Source organism: Phlebotomus papatasi, chromosome 2 (assembly GCF_024763615.1).
Source record: "Phlebotomus papatasi isolate M1 chromosome 2, Ppap_2.1, whole genome shotgun sequence".
Classification (NCBI taxonomy): Eukaryota; Metazoa; Arthropoda; class Insecta; order Diptera; family Psychodidae; genus Phlebotomus; species Phlebotomus papatasi.
Genome location: NC_077223.1, coordinates 46,284,391 through 46,300,170, shown reverse-complemented (window position 1 = coordinate 46,300,170; position 15,780 = coordinate 46,284,391). Strand labels below are relative to the sequence as shown.

General features: G+C 33.8%; 1 protein-coding gene across 2 annotated transcripts in view; it reads right to left on the bottom strand.

Moving 5' to 3' along the window:
- Nucleotides 1-1,855: 1,855 nt before the first annotated feature.
- Nucleotides 1,856-15,780, bottom strand: part of LOC129801315 (cyclin-dependent kinase 14) — a 189,820-nt gene continuing 175,895 nt past the window's right edge. For both annotated transcript variants that reach the window (XM_055846213.1, XM_055846215.1), the window contains exons 5-10: nucleotides 15,588-15,679; nucleotides 6,685-6,859; nucleotides 6,322-6,583; nucleotides 2,611-2,823; nucleotides 2,331-2,510; nucleotides 1,856-2,232 (exon numbers count right to left, since the gene is read on the bottom strand). In XM_055846213.1, coding sequence (XP_055702188.1) covers nucleotides 2,168-2,232; nucleotides 2,331-2,510; nucleotides 2,611-2,823; nucleotides 6,322-6,583; nucleotides 6,685-6,859; nucleotides 15,588-15,679 — 987 coding nt within the window. In that variant the 3' untranslated portion in view covers nucleotides 1,856-2,167. The remainder of the gene's footprint in view (nucleotides 2,233-2,330; nucleotides 2,511-2,610; nucleotides 2,824-6,321; nucleotides 6,584-6,684; nucleotides 6,860-15,587; nucleotides 15,680-15,780) is intronic.

Here is a 15,780-nt window from a genome sequence, read left to right as displayed (position 1 = left end):
TAAAAATTTGCGAAATAAAAAAATTGGTACAATTTAAGAATTATTTATAGATTTCTTTTTTATTTCCGCAAGAAAAAGTGATAAAATCTTCATAAAAAAAAACATTGCCCGGATAATTGATAAGTTTTGACAGAAATCCCTTTAATTTCATGGCTATTCAAACTTGTCAATTGAAAATCTCAGAATATTCCATGACTTTTTGTACTTTTGTAACATTTGAGAGAATTATTCTGAAATTTTTGGTCTATTTATTTGAAAGGAAAATAGGTAGTTTAAAACATTTTATTATATAGTCCCATCGCGCTTTTTATTTGTCTGAAATTTTTGACTTTTAAAACTCTGGACAATCAGAGAACACGACTAGTCAAAGAACTGTAATTTTTTATATGAAAACAAATTCTATTTGTGTGATAAAAAGAAAATAATCAAAAATTTAAAATCTTTCAAATTTTCAATGTCACATCACCTTTAACATGGGCAATAGTCCTGAATCATTTGATTCATCTGATAAGAGCTATGAACGCTGGCCGACCAGGACCCTCGTCCGTGAAACATTGATACTGTTTCATTGTTTTTTTTTTCAGTTCTAAGCTTGGTTTTTATAATGCCCATTATGAAGGGAAGGTCTAGAGGACTTGTATCCTGTTTACTGTAAAGATTATTGTGTGCTCGAAATTAACAATTTTACTTTCACTGAGAGAAATGCGAAAAAGTTAAAATAAAATTCCGAAAATGTTAATTTTACCCTACAGTATTGATCCGAAATCGGTGTAAATATTACCCTTTTTAGGTGTATTATGGGTTACAGTTACCCTTTTTTCATGTTGATTTTATCCTCAAAAGGTGTAAAATTAACATTAAAAAATGTTGATATATTTTTACACCCGAAAAGTGTTAATGTTATGACAAAAAAAAAGTTAACCCTTTAACGACGAGACACTTTTTACGGACTGAAAATCAACAATAAAAATTAAACTGAGAAACATAATCAATGATAAGTCTTACATCTAACCTTGGATAGTCCAACAGAGTCTGATTCGGTGTATTTTGTGCTTCTATGAACGTTAGGGACAAAAATAGCCCAAAAATTTAAGTAATTTTCCTCACAATACCAATGAATAATATTTTATGCTTTAATGAAAAATATTACGTATGATTATTGTAGTTTTTCTTGCCAAAAGGGATTTGCTTTAAAAAAAATTGGAAGTATAAAAAATAAATAAAATAAGAATTTGAGAATTTAAAAATTCGCCATTTTTGAGCTTAAAAATTTACTATACACCAAATAGTTATAGATATGCAAAAAATATTCTAGATTCCTTCAACCTTCTACTTTTCAATTATGTACAGACATTAGAAAAGAATAACTTTAGGTAGTCAGGAAAAATTATTTTCTTTATGGGACACCGGTGTTCCAATCGTCCTTAAAGGGTTAATCGTAGCCTCTTTTTTTCCTCAGTGTTGTTTTTTTTTTAGATAACCCTTTTTTAGATTTCATTCAATTCGCTCCATTTAGAATTTCACAACGCTGCCCGTATCCCTGAATAGTTCGTGACATGATAGATTTATTGAAATATAGTAGGATTTTTTCTCTCGGAAATGGAAAATTGCTCCAATTGTAGATTAGGCCATTTTTCAACATTGAACATTTGACTTTATCTCAAAGTGTCAAACGTGTCAAACTGTCAAAAAAGTAAATTATTAATAAAAAAAAACATTGTTGCCGTATGCAATTTTTTAAAGACTAAAGCACCCTGTAATCAGCTTGGCAGTAAAATAACTTAAAATACAAATTATTAAAAAAAAACTATTCAATCTGAATATTGTTTTCGAATGCTCATACTTTGTGACACTGTACTGTATCAAAATTTCATTTAATTCATCTTTTCGTATTCTCTCTCTCTCTAATTATTTCTCTACAAATGGGTTTGGTGATAAAGTGTTATTTCTCATAAAATATGGATTTTCTTTTCTTACAATATTTTGATTACACTTTATATTGGGCGGGAAAAAGGAAGAAAAAGAAAATTATAGGGGAAAAGTGGTAAGATTGAAAAGCATAAGATATCCAATAAAGATTGATGTGACGACCCAATTAGGCCATCGTGTGGTGACTCTGTCAACAATATGAGCGTATCCCATCCAAGGATATCACTTGCCTTAACTTTCATTTATATTGGCGATTGGGCTCTGGATAGAGGTACACACCTTCGACGGTAAATATTGATGCCTCTGTGGGAAGAAATTGTTGCAAATTGAATTAAAATTGAGGGGTTCTCAATGTGTAAAGGGTTTTCAGAGTCCGTAATTTGGTAAATTGATACTCTTACCATCTGGTAGTTCGTCAAGTTTCCGGGGAAGTGGTGCAAAATAGGGATGACTGAGAGCCCACTCAGCACCTATCCTCTTCTCCGGGTCCAATTGTAAAAATGCACTAGCCATCGCTTCACCCTCCACAATATCATACAATCGTGGAAAACTGTGACCCAATTTTCTTGCCCTGTAGAATCCTGGGGAAACCACACAAAGCGAGTACAAAAAAATAGGGCAACAATTAGTACACCGAAGGATATCAGAAAAATATAAGCATTAATGCAGAATGGAATTCACCTAGTAGTTTGGGCTTGTAACCCGGCAAATGAGTTACACCAGGCCATGTCTCCTCGGTGGGTGTTCCCAGCAATTTAAATATTTTATCTAGCTGATCGTATGTGTCTCTAATGCCCGGAAATGTTGGCATTCCGGTAATCATTTCCACAAATATGCAACCAACACCCCACATGTCCAAGGATGTGGAATACTCCGTGCTACCCAGAAGAACATCTAAATCCATCAAGGAGCAACCACAGAGAACGATGCAATTAATGAGTGCACGAATTAATTAATAAAGGAAATGACTATGGTTCTGCACATCAAAAGCCATCTTGCAAGAAGAGTTGATTACATCCTAGATAATCTAAATGTCAATTATTGAATTTTAGAGATATTCAATAATCTTGTTTTTTGATTGACTTGATTGAGAAAAATCCAAAAAAGTCAAAATAACATTCCGGAAATGTTAATTTTACCCTGCAGTATTGATCCGAAATCGGTGTAAATATTACCTTTTTATGTGTATTATGGGTTAAAGTTACCCTTCTTTCATGTTGATTTTACCCTTAAAAAGGTGTAAAATTAACATTAAAAAATGTTGATATATTTTTACACTCAAAAAGTGTTAATGTTATGATGAAAAAAAGTTAATCGTAGCCTCTTTAAGAAATTATTGACGAATAAATTGTTTAAATCAAAACTGTTTTGTTATTGCAATTTGAATGCTAATCTTAAAATCTTAAATTTTCCTCCTCCTGTTACATCCCCTGATGTCAAGCTCAGTGAGCTTACCTAGGACCAGGGGCATGACATTTCCTATGTTTCTCATATGTTTCTAGCGCGCCGAAAAAACTTTTGAGTTTATTAGTTGTTTTCTGTCATTGTAAAATGAATTAGCAAAAAATACTAATACAAAATAAAAGCCAATTTAATAACAAAGAGGCAACCGAAAACCCCAAATTGGCAACCTACGTAGTTTTGAAGGTATCTCGTGAAATGTGTACGAAAACAGGAGAAAATTTACACTAAAACTGGTCTTACAGAGCTAATGTCACACCCCTGCCTTGGACAATAGGGTGGAGTAAGTACTTTTGGCCACTATAAAGTTTCATGTGCTTGTAATTTTTATAATCTTTATTTAAATAAAATGAAATTTTGTACAAAGATACCTTAAAGCCGTTTCTTCCTAATAATCCAAGAGAATTCCCAAATTTTTTTTTGGATATTTTAGTGAAAAAATCATTTTATGCAACTATGCATGTTTCAGTACTTTTGGTCACTTTGTAAGCACTTTTGACCATTGTGTGTAAGCACTTTTGGCCACTTGTTTCCAATAGAATTTTAATAAAATGACAGAAGAAATAGCTTTCGAAAACTTTCACAAATTACACAGCACAAGTCCTCTTCTTATTTAACACCAATTTTATGTAATTATTAGAGTATTTTAGACGACTTTTTGCACATTTTCTATTTTATGTAAAAATCGGGATATGGAAATTACGTATTTTACATTTCGTATTTTACATGTTCGTATTGCACATTTCGTATTGCGGAAACTTCGTGTTCTAGTACATTTCGTATTTTACCATTTCGTATTTCATATTTCGTCTTTCCTAAATTTTGTACAAAAATTAAACAGGCGCTACTGATAACTTTCCAAAGCACAGAAAATTTCCCTTTGCCTCAACAGGCGATACAAATGACTTCCCAAAGCACAGAAAATTTCCCTTAGCCTAAACAGGCGCTACTGATAACTTCCAAAAACACAGAAAATTTTCCTTTGCCTCAAACAGGCAATATTGATAATTAGAGCTTGAAGATCGACTTTAAACTCAGACCCGAGGCGCATAGCGCCCTTGACCCCATAAAACTGTAATTCCATTATTTTATTGGTTGATATGCTTGTGTAAAATGTATGGCAGACGAAATGTTCAATTTTTGTACAAAATGCATGAAAGACGAAATGTAAAATACGAAGTTTCCGCAAACCGTAAAAATCAGTCAAAAGTCACGATTGGTTTTACTGAATGTATGGGGAAATGAATGGCCAAAAGTACTTACCCAGCCGAAAAAAGTAAGCCCTTTTAGCCATATCTGATTTTCATTTAATTTGTTAGAAAATCTTATTTAGGATGATATCACAATAAAATTTAGTTAATTAAGAAATGGACTTTCTTTGAATAACATCAAACATTTTCTCTCGATTTGACAGTCCCGGTCAAAATCCTGAAGTCTTAAAGGTGCCATAGCTACTTTTGTATTTTGGGAAATTATTCTGCATATAATCCGCCGTATAATTTCGTACCATTCAGGATTTAGACCATTCGGGATTTTGGCTTTCGAGATTTTGACCCTTTCGGGATTTTGGCTGCCACTGTTCATAATTTTCAGAAAGTTGATAAAATATATTTTTGAAAATTTTAAATTTAAGGTATATTTACTAGGGATCGCTGAAATTTTATTATAAATTAAAAAATTAAGATAAGATTCGAATAACTGATCGATATTTTTGGAGATAAAATTTACTAAACTTTCTTGATCGTTTGTTACCTTCCTTTTTTACCAATTTCCTTTTTGAGAAACAAATTTTCGAAATAGTAGAACAGACAGACCCCTGGTTTCTATCAGGTTACGATGGTAAATTCTGTGAAAAAGCTTTCAAAACACACTGGTAAAAATAAAAGGATCAAATTGATCCAAAATTGATCCTTTTGCAAAGGATGGATCAAATTTCAATCTTTGAATGCACATTTACCATAATAGAACAGGTTAATTTGATCCATCCTTTACAAAAGGATCGAATTTGGATCAATTTGATCATTTTATTCTTACAAGTGAAAAGCTAGGCTTAATATTACCAGGCATGGGGTAATTAGTAACATTTTGATTCTCTTTTTTATGGGCTCTTGTGAATGAAAGATACATCCAATGTATTCCTCTCTAAAATTTTGATAAAAACATTTTTTCATTTAAACATTTAAAAAGGGTTAAATATTTTTTAAAAATATTTAACCCTTTAAGGACGATTGGGTCACCCGTGACCCAAAAATAAAATTTTTCCTACGGTCTTCTAAAGCTGTATTTTTCTCTAAAAAGTTATAAAAATGATTTTTTCTGACCCTCGATTTTTGACCTTAAACGTCCTTAAAGGGTTAAACCTAGCTTAATTTTAACTCTAGACTAACGCTAATCTGTGGTTCAAATGAAGTTATTCTTCGTTTCAACATTCAGCTGTGAATGTTTAGGATTAGGGATTAGTTCATTGGATAAATATCATTTATCTAATCCTCTACTGCCAAATTTTATGAGCTAAATACTCTCAAAGATAAGCCTGAATCTTTCTGGGGTTAAAAACTCTGAGACATACATTTCAAGAGGATAATTCAAAATGTCAATACATTTTTGTCTGGTTTCTTTTTTGTTCAAATTCCTCAAAACTTTGGGCATTTAACCCTTCTATAGAGAATTTTGTCACCGATATCCCAAAGAAGAATTTCTATGTCTATCTAAAGTTATATCAGAACAAATGATTTTTTCTTCGGGTCACCAGGGTCACCAGTGTCCTTAAAAAATTAATGAAGGCTATGGTAAAAATTTGAAGCCTCAATCATCTTAATTTTGAAAAAGTTTCGAATTTTGAAATTTTAAATTAAATTTGATTATCTAGAATGCTGTCAACTCTGTAACAATGTCAAGAGAGAAGGAGTAATTTAAAAGAGGTTTCCTTACCAGGGGGACGATACCATAATGTTACCACCTCATTTGAGTAGGTATGGCTGGGGACACTCTTAGCTCTGGCTAGACCAAAGTCCGCCAATTTGAGCTCACCCAATCCGCTGATCAGCAGATTCTGTGGCTTTACATCTCTATGCAGGACTCGCCTTTTGTGACAATACGACAATCCACGGAGCAATTGATACAGAAATAATCTGACATTCCGATGGTCCAATCCTCCGGGGTGTCTTTCCATATATTGCGATAAATCCGTATTCTACATTCAAATAAAATGACAATTGTCATACAAAAGGCACTTTTCGAGAATGTAGAAGGATTCTCTATCATCCTTTTTTTTCATTTCTTTGCAATACTCACCACATATTCAAACACAAAGGTCAGAGTTTCACGAGTGTGAACAATATCATGGAGTGTCACAATGTTGGAGTGTTTCAGTTCTTTCAGAAGTGATGCCTCCCTTATGGCCGTGAATGGAGCACCCTCCTCCTCTTGCAGTCTAATTTCTTTCAGTGCCACCACTTGGTTGGTTAAACTAGAAAATATATAGAATAGCAAAGGAGACAATTTACTCTATTTGTACACAAAAGACAAGAAAGAAAAAGTTTGGAAGAAAAATTTATTGAAGGACAAATATTCACAATTTCTCTATTTTATCTTCAGGCGATGACCTAAAGAAAACATTGAAGGGCATCCTTGTAGTAAGTCAATCAATTGAGATTGAGGATTAAGCTATCTATACACTAGGAAAAATATGGATGAGTGACCCTTCAATAAATACTATTGATAAAAAAACTTCAATTATTGAAGAAAATTCCTACACACAGGAACTAATTCGTTTCAATATTGACACTTTGTTTGATTTCTCGAGTCTTCTTGCGGCTCGACATTCTTTTTCGCGAAAGTTTATCGTTTTGCTCCTGAAAAAGTTTGGAAAGTGTTTTTTGAAGTTCATTGGGATTAGTGTTCAGTGAAATTTATTGCAAAATTTTCCAAAAATGCGAAAGTGGAGTGTTTTTTTCAAGAGATGTTGTGCCTGGTGGAATCCAATCAAGTGTTAGTTAAGTTTTTTTCATTTTTGCTTTAAAAATTGTCGGAAGTGATTCCTTCTGTGCATCACTGAAGAGTCCTTTGGAACCTTGATCACATATTCCAAATTCTAACACGAGCAAAAAAGGAGAAAATTGAGAGATTCATTGTGTTCTCTAAAATCTCGGACAATCGAGAGAAATCTTCATGGAATGCAGCAGAAACTTACCAGGAGACCTCTGAGGAACGCGTTACTATAGAGAGACTATTGAGGATCACATAAATATTATGCAAATTTCCTTGCAACAGGGTAAAATCTTAGTTGGAATTCCGTAGTATGTAAATATAACCTCAAAACGGTGTTTTCTGCTTCCTAAACAATTTGTGTTCTCGGCAATAAGTGGACTTCATGAGGAGAACCTTATCATCCAGAAGTCTGGAGAAATATCTTCAGAATTTGGGAATGGAAAAGAGGTCTCCCCACAGGATAATCCTCTCTATTTAGAAATTGAGAGACTGTCACATCCGGCTGTTGGATGCAGATATTCTCAAGTAGGGATTGTCGTGCGTGCTTCTGTTGCTCAAAGGTTCACGTACACATTCAGCAGCCTTCCTGAGATTCAGGAAGTTGCAGACAGATTATAGATAAAGCGTGTCCCGGATTTGAATGCCAAGTTTTCGACATGAAGTTAGTCACAATAGGAATAGAGTTTTGTTTTGATTTTTTTGAAGTTTCAAGAGAATTTCATCAGCTTTTCATTTCTGAAAAAAATATTGAAAAAGGTTGTGTTTTGGCTGAGAAAAGTGATAAAAATGGAGAACCTGCGCAAATTGATCGTGGACACGTACCTAAAGAATCCAAAAGCGAGCTATTCTGAAATCGGAAGGATCACCGGATAGTGTCCATCCACGGTGCGAAGGATTATATTACGCTTCAAAGAACTCAAGACTGTTGTTCGAAAGCCAGGATGTGGCAGAAAACCTAGAGCTGTAGACAAGAGGATGGAGAAGAGAGTGTCGGCGCTTTTCCAGAAGCAACCTTGCCTTTCAGTCAGAGATGTGGGCAAAAAGCTGGGTATCTCCAAGAATTTCGTGCAGAGACTCAAAGAGAATAACGGATTGATAACGTACACAGCTCAAGCTGCTCTCCATAGCACGGACAAGCAGAGGCAAAGTGCCAAAACGAGGTCGAGAAATCTGAGTGATCGAATTTGTGGGAAAGCGAAAATGAATTTATTGAAAAAAATATCTAATGAACTTTATATTAAAAATTTTCTTCAATATTTCTTCCATTTCTTCCATATTCCGCTTCAATAATATTATATTTATATTGATGATTTATATAGAGTTATATTGATGATTTTTGTCTCAGTGTGTAGAGGCAAAGAATATTGAAATACAATATGGAAGAAAAACCATCCATATTGAAAAGAATATTGAAGAAATTGCCTACACACTAGACAAATTTACTTCAATAATCCAAATTTATGTCCATATATTTTACTAATGTGTAGGCGATTTTCTTCCATATTAGATATATTGAGTACAAATATTGATGAAATTTTTTCCTAGTGTATAGACAGCTTTAGACTTCGAAAAAATGTATATATTTTAACAAAAAAAAAGACTCAAGAAATCAAAAAAGTTCAGCACCCAACCTCTATCCAATCCACATAATCTTTGTCTCGATTTCAATCAAATGTACCCCCTTTTTCGCCTTCTCAAAATTGAATTCACATCTTTTGTACATACACAGATTCTGAGATATATAAATCCTAAGGGTGTCCCTCGATGCCTTCCTTTTGTTCACTGGAAATTCGAAAGATTCACCAATTTCCATGTTTTTCATCCTCCATCCAACTCATCATCCCCCAAATTCGCCCTTCGGTTATTGAATCCTCCCATCAGACGAAAAAAAAAGTACATACAACAAAAATCCTATGTATATGTGTATCATTCAACTCCCATTTAGCATCGTTGAAAATTTGTATCACTTCATTCCTTTCAAACCATTCAACCTTCCACTGGTAAAGAAAAGCTCCAAAGAACGTCGTCTTGAAAGGAAGTTCAGGGCCTCAAAGTGACCTACATCTGCCTTTTATGCTATTCTTCCACAACACCATTTTTTTTGGTCCTATTTTCCTTCCCTTCCACAAACATTTCTGCAAAATACCCCCTCATTGCCGGATACGATCAAGAGAGCATCTGAATCCGATCACATCCCTATTTTCTCCTTCCATTTTCTCTCTTTCCCAAAAACATATTTTCTCTTTAGCAAATTTTGTGTTATAAATCTCATTGAACATGAGATAGAGATATAGTATACACGATGGAAAAATCAAGATATTGAACACAATCAAGAAGTGCAAAAAGAATGGGAAAAGAAATATCCATTTTCTTAACTTGAAAGAAGAAATCTCACAGTTGTGTTGTCTCTATATTGCATTATCGCAGTGGATGTTCTTCATCCTGTTTAATTGTGAAAATAAGAAGAGAAAATTTGTCTTTCTTTCTTCCATTTTCACACTCACACAGTTTCTCTGATAGCCGCAGTCTTTGGCAAATTATTGAGCAGAACTTTTGTGTTCATCTATCTCAATACAATTAAGTTCTTGCCCGAGAAATGCACAATGAAGAAAATCAATTTTATCACTAATGAAATAGCTTTATAGCTTTTCTACTTTCTTTTCTAGATCTGTGTTTTTTTAAGTTCAATTTTTTTTTCTTTTCATCACTTATACTATCGAGCAAGAGTTCTTAATCAAATACTTTATTGTCTCACCATCTGGGCATCTTTTAAATCTTTTAAGAACATATTGCTCTTTTTTATGCAGTGTAAGAAAGATGGCAATTGAAGAATACCAATAAAATAAAAGAACACAATGAAATGAAAAATAAAGTTCATCATTATCTCATTGAATATTTAGGACAGAACTGTTAAAAATATTTATTTATTTTATTGTGCTTACTCTTGAGTCCTTTTCAAGTAATTATATGTTTTGCGTTTATGCGGCCACCGCCGTCTTAGCGTTGATGACCAACCTCAGGAGTGAAAATGGTGGCAAACTCCTTTACACGTTGCATATGCCAATCATTCATAGGATACATATATGATGATATATGACATAACAACATTCCCTAAACACTGTTATGCAAAATTTAATACCGGACCTCGAGGGATAAGTAGCGACTTAAAATTTAAGTAATTTTGTGTTGCCGCTACTGAGTTTAGTACTATGTTAGGTAAAAGATTAAATTGCAAGATTAAAAAGTTTAGAAAACAGGAAAAAAGTGAATATAAATTTTTCTTTATTCCTGTTCTTTTACGGTCTTGCCTATTGCGCCATTGAGACCCCCCAATTACTTAATTAATTAAGAATGGAAGGAATTAAGGAATTAATTAGCAAAATTAAAAGAAAATTATTATCCAATTAACGACTTCTATTCTGCAAAGTTTTATTGATATATTTCCAAAAGACAAAAAAAACTTTTTTTTTGTAATATTATACCCGATTACAATCAATTTAGATTTATACAGCATTGATAATTCTTTTAAATAAAAAAAATAGACCCAATTGTTTAAGAAATATACTCTTTAAACCGTTTAATTTCTGATCTTGCACAACCAATATAATATTTAAGGACGTGATGTTTTTTTGTAGGGGAGATCGGGACAGAATAAGGCAGCAAATGAAATTTTTCATTGTGTATAATTTGTAAAAAAATGTTTGTATAACAGGCTGATAAATATTTCAATGAATAGGAAGGGACGTATTTCTTCAAATAAATAAGTGGTTTCTTCAATATTCCTTATATGGCAGTCTATAACATCCCACTATATAACACCATGTGTGGCTAATTCTGCCCCGGTCTACCCTACTCTCTTCAAATAATATCGCAAAAGAGAAAAACAATTTTGGTGATCATAATATCTTTTCAATTTAGTGGATTTTAGTATAAAGTTGGTGAAATTAATTACTCAAACGCTTAATTTCAATTTAAATTTATTGAACTTTATCATTTTTTTCCAATACAATCCCTTCAAAATTTTCTAGCAATAATACTTGTACGAGTATGAATAAGGCTAGCGTTACACAGCTCTCTTCTATATTCAGCTGACGGAGAGACCAAGTGACATTTAGATTTATTGAATTTGGTCAACGGTTTTTATATTTTGTGCTGTGTGTATTTATTTGCTGTCGAAAAAGAACACAATTTTCTTTGTAGTATGCTTATGTTACATTTTGTATATCACAATTATATATCAAAAACTTTAATAAAGTGAAAATAACACTTTAATTCACGCTAGACAAACTTCATGAGTACTAAACCAAAAATTTGAATAAACCAACTGTCAGTGTTTGACAGCTGTCAGCCGGATAACGGTGAGCTGTATAGATGAATGAATAGGTTCAAGCACTTCGTGGAGTAAATAGAGATGGTCAAGAAATTTCTAAAGAAAATTCTCTTAGGGAATTTCTGGAAATTTCCAGACATTGCAGAAAATGTTCCTTTCTTCTTCTTCTTCTTTTGTTTTATTGGCTGTCGGACTTTATTAGGTCCATATAGCCATTTCGTTCGCTCACTTTAAATTTTTTTTTTCATTTATCACTTTATTTTACTTTTTTAACCTTAACTGTTAAAAATGTCCCTTTGAAGACATCTCATTTGAACATTTGACAGTAGTGGTGAATATGGTGAATATTCAAACATTCGATACGTTATTACACTGTTTGTGTTTAATATGAAATTATACAAAAAAAAAGGGAAAAAACAAGATACAAGAGTAATTATAGAAAAAAAAAATTTTTCGTAAGTCCCTAAAGTCGTCTGATAGTAAAGCAGTTCCATTTTGTTGTGTTTTTTTCTTCAATTGAGGACAAAATTGTATTTTTGTTTCTGAAGGTTGATCACCCACGCCAAGACGGCGATGAGCGTTGAAAACTACTGTGCACTGTAGGTTGATCAGATTGATTCAGAGTTTGATTCTTCAAAAATGTCACGGCTAAAAGGTATATAGCTTTTTGCATAAAATGTTGTTGATGTTCGAAAAATTAAAACGGAATTTCGAATTTTCATACTAAAAATTCGAGCAGTTATAAATATTAAAAAAATATATCACGATGAGAAAAGTTATTTAAGGAGTTATTCAGTAATTAAGGATTTCATTTGCAGAAATATTATGAGCCTCGTTGCTTTTTTCTCCACAACAAAATTAAGGCTGACAAATTCCTCTCGTTCAGTAATAACCTTCCCGATTTGAGAGATCTCTCCGGTTTAGGTTTTTCCTTTACCGATTCAAAGGTATATCAGTGAGAACTTACCTAAAAATCCGTTGGAAGTTTGAACGTATAAACCGACGAGCTACACAAAAGTGAGCAAGTTCATGAAAAATACATTTATCTTAATAAAATTGCAATTCAAACGTTCTGCCAAGAATATCGAAATTCAAAATGGCAGAACAATCAACGCAAAAGCGGCGACTACGCGAAGTTGCACTTTAGGCTTCCGGTAGATTTTCGAATAGGTTTGGCTCTCAATGGGGCACACAATGGGTCAAGTGGTAGAGCACTCGCTCTATGATGCAAGTGTCCCGGGTTTGAATTCCCTTTAGGTCACCAGGAATTTTTCTGGTGTTAAAGGTGTTCGGATTGCATCCAGTGAGCTTAACTGCACTTGTTTCCACGGGCATGGGACTGACAACCTCATCCCGTATAAGAAAAAATAATAATGCATGTCTAGAAATCCCCTTGCGGGAAGGCCTTGTTCCTTCATGGAATGTTGTGCCAGCATTATTATTATTAATATTGACTTGGTTTTGGAGTAGCTTTGTCTCTTCGAAAGGTTATTACTGAACGGAGCTATTTTGACAATCATGAGGTACTTTCGAAGTTCAAAAAGGAAATATTCCGCCGCCAAACAGACGAAACGAGAAGTAAAAATGGAAAATGCTATCTGTGAGCGCTTAGACCCTATGTCATTCATTTTATAGTATATTAATGATGAATGAATATATCTACATAAAATTACATTCACAACTACTTATGAATTTCCGAACATTAAACGTAGTTTCTTAAGTTTTTGATATATTGAGATAGAATTGAATGGAATGGGATCATTAAAGATATACAAAATGCAAGTGATATTAGGTGAGATTCTTAACAATCTCACCTACTATAATCCTAACAAAATTTCATGTCCTCCGATCGCGCTCAAACTTGGCCAAAATGTGTTTCGCCACTTCCTGATCACGAATATATGGGGGGTTAAGTTACGTTCCCGGCCGGCCGGCCGTCCGGCCGCTCTTTGGAGCTTAATAGCTCCTAAACTAAAAAAGATATCGACTTGCGGTTTTCGGCAAAGGTTAAATATCGGGTGAAAATTGCAACATGGTGCACTGACCCCCCACCCCCCACCCCTCCTTCCGCCATTTTGAAGACCCCCCTTTTTTTGTTTTCTCAATAGCTCCGCCCCTATGGCATCGAGCGGGCTCAAATTTTAGTATGTTATAGCTGGGCCTTAGAGCTTTCCATCAATACCAAACTTAAGGTCCCCCGACCCCCCTGACCCGAGCTATAAGGGTCCAAAAAAATTTTCTTAAAATGGCCATAACTCCGGTTCTAATTGTCAGAATTTAAAAAATGAGGGCTTTTTGGAAAGCTCTCGTGAAATGCCACTTCCTCTTCTAACATCGCAAGTTCATAAAACCACCGCTAGGGGCGCTATTATTAAAAAGAAAATTTTTAAATCTTAAAAGTTAAATAACTCAAAAATTCCTTATGCAATCGGGCTGAAATTTTAGTATGTTGTAGCCGTTGATTATACTTATCAAACAAAAAAAAACTTAAGTCGATCCATAACCCCTGACCCGAACTATAAGGGGTCAAAGTTCGAACATTGACCGGCCTCTATCTCCGGTTCTAATTAACATATCGACATAAATTTTACCTTTTTGGTTTCGTCTCGATGAGCACTTTCAGATGGAAGTTCAAAAAGTCACCACAGGTGGCGCTGTGATAGCGTCAAAATTCATCGAAATTCAAAGTCACTTTTCTCAAAAACGGCATTGTGCAAGTTAATGAAATTTTAGTATGTTGTAGTCCAGTCTAGGACGTTTCCAAAATGGTGCGTATGTGCGCTGTGGTTTCAATAGAACCGGAGATATGAGGGGTCAAAGTTCACAAAATTTAAAAAATCATATCTCCGGTTCTATGTGACCGATTTTGATGAATGAGGGCTTAAACGAAAGATCTCACCAAATACTACAACTTTCTAGAACATTTGAACTTCGTGGGACCAACACCAGGGGCGCCACAGTCGAAAAACCAATTTCAATATCACATAACCTCAATTATCTCGACTGTCGCTGAACCGATTTTGATGATTACTTCGACATAATTGTAGAGCACATTTGTCTCTACATTTCGTCCATACATCATTTTCCACTCAGACTACGCTATCACTCCGATTTTGCCGTTTAAGTGCGAAAAAATTGATTTTTCCCATAATAACGCTTTGAAATCACTCAGATGCCAATTTGACTGCCTCTACACCACCAAGACACTTAAAATAGGGTTTTAAATGGAAAGTCCCACAAAATACAACAATTCTTTGATATAGTTGAAGTTCAACAAATGACTACTTGGGGAACTCTGGATGAAAAAACAAGTTAAGAAACAAAAAACCTCGCTTATCTTGGCTTCTGAGTAATCGATTAGATCAAGTTCTATGGAAAAATTATAGAGAACATTCTGGTCTACATTTCACCCATATAACACTTTTCTGTCAGTTCATCCAAATCCTTGATATTTTGGTTTAAATACAAAATTTGTATAATTTCACGAATTTTATTCAAAATAACTGAATGGCGTCTCCCAACTTCAGCTCTAAATCGAATTTGCATGCACTCCGAGTTAGCTCACGTTAAGAATCTCACCTACATAAGCCGGTTAGGATTATCTGTCCCTTTAGGATTGTTTTCCCACAGGTAAGATTGAAAATATAGTTTTTATTTAAATTAATTTATAAGTGACTTTAAAAATATATTTATAACCTCTAAATTATTTCAAAGATTGCTTTGTATCCTTTTATATAAGTAAAACCAGTAAAACAGTAATTTATGCTTATCTTTAATCCACCCCATATGGCACTAGAACCCGTGATTTACGGTGAAACTCTTTTCAGTAGCATAAAAATAAAAAGTAAACAATAAAAATGATAAAACAACGACTCACTTGCTATATCCCTTGTAGACTGTCGCATAGGAACCTTCACCAAGTTGTTCCAGTTTAATGTAGGCGTCCGATTTGCCAAATGGAGAATCACCCTGAAAGACAATGAAGAAAATTGATTATTTTTCTACTGTCACATATAAATTCCAAAGCACGATAATATGCTAATGTTTCACTTCACTATCTCAACATAACG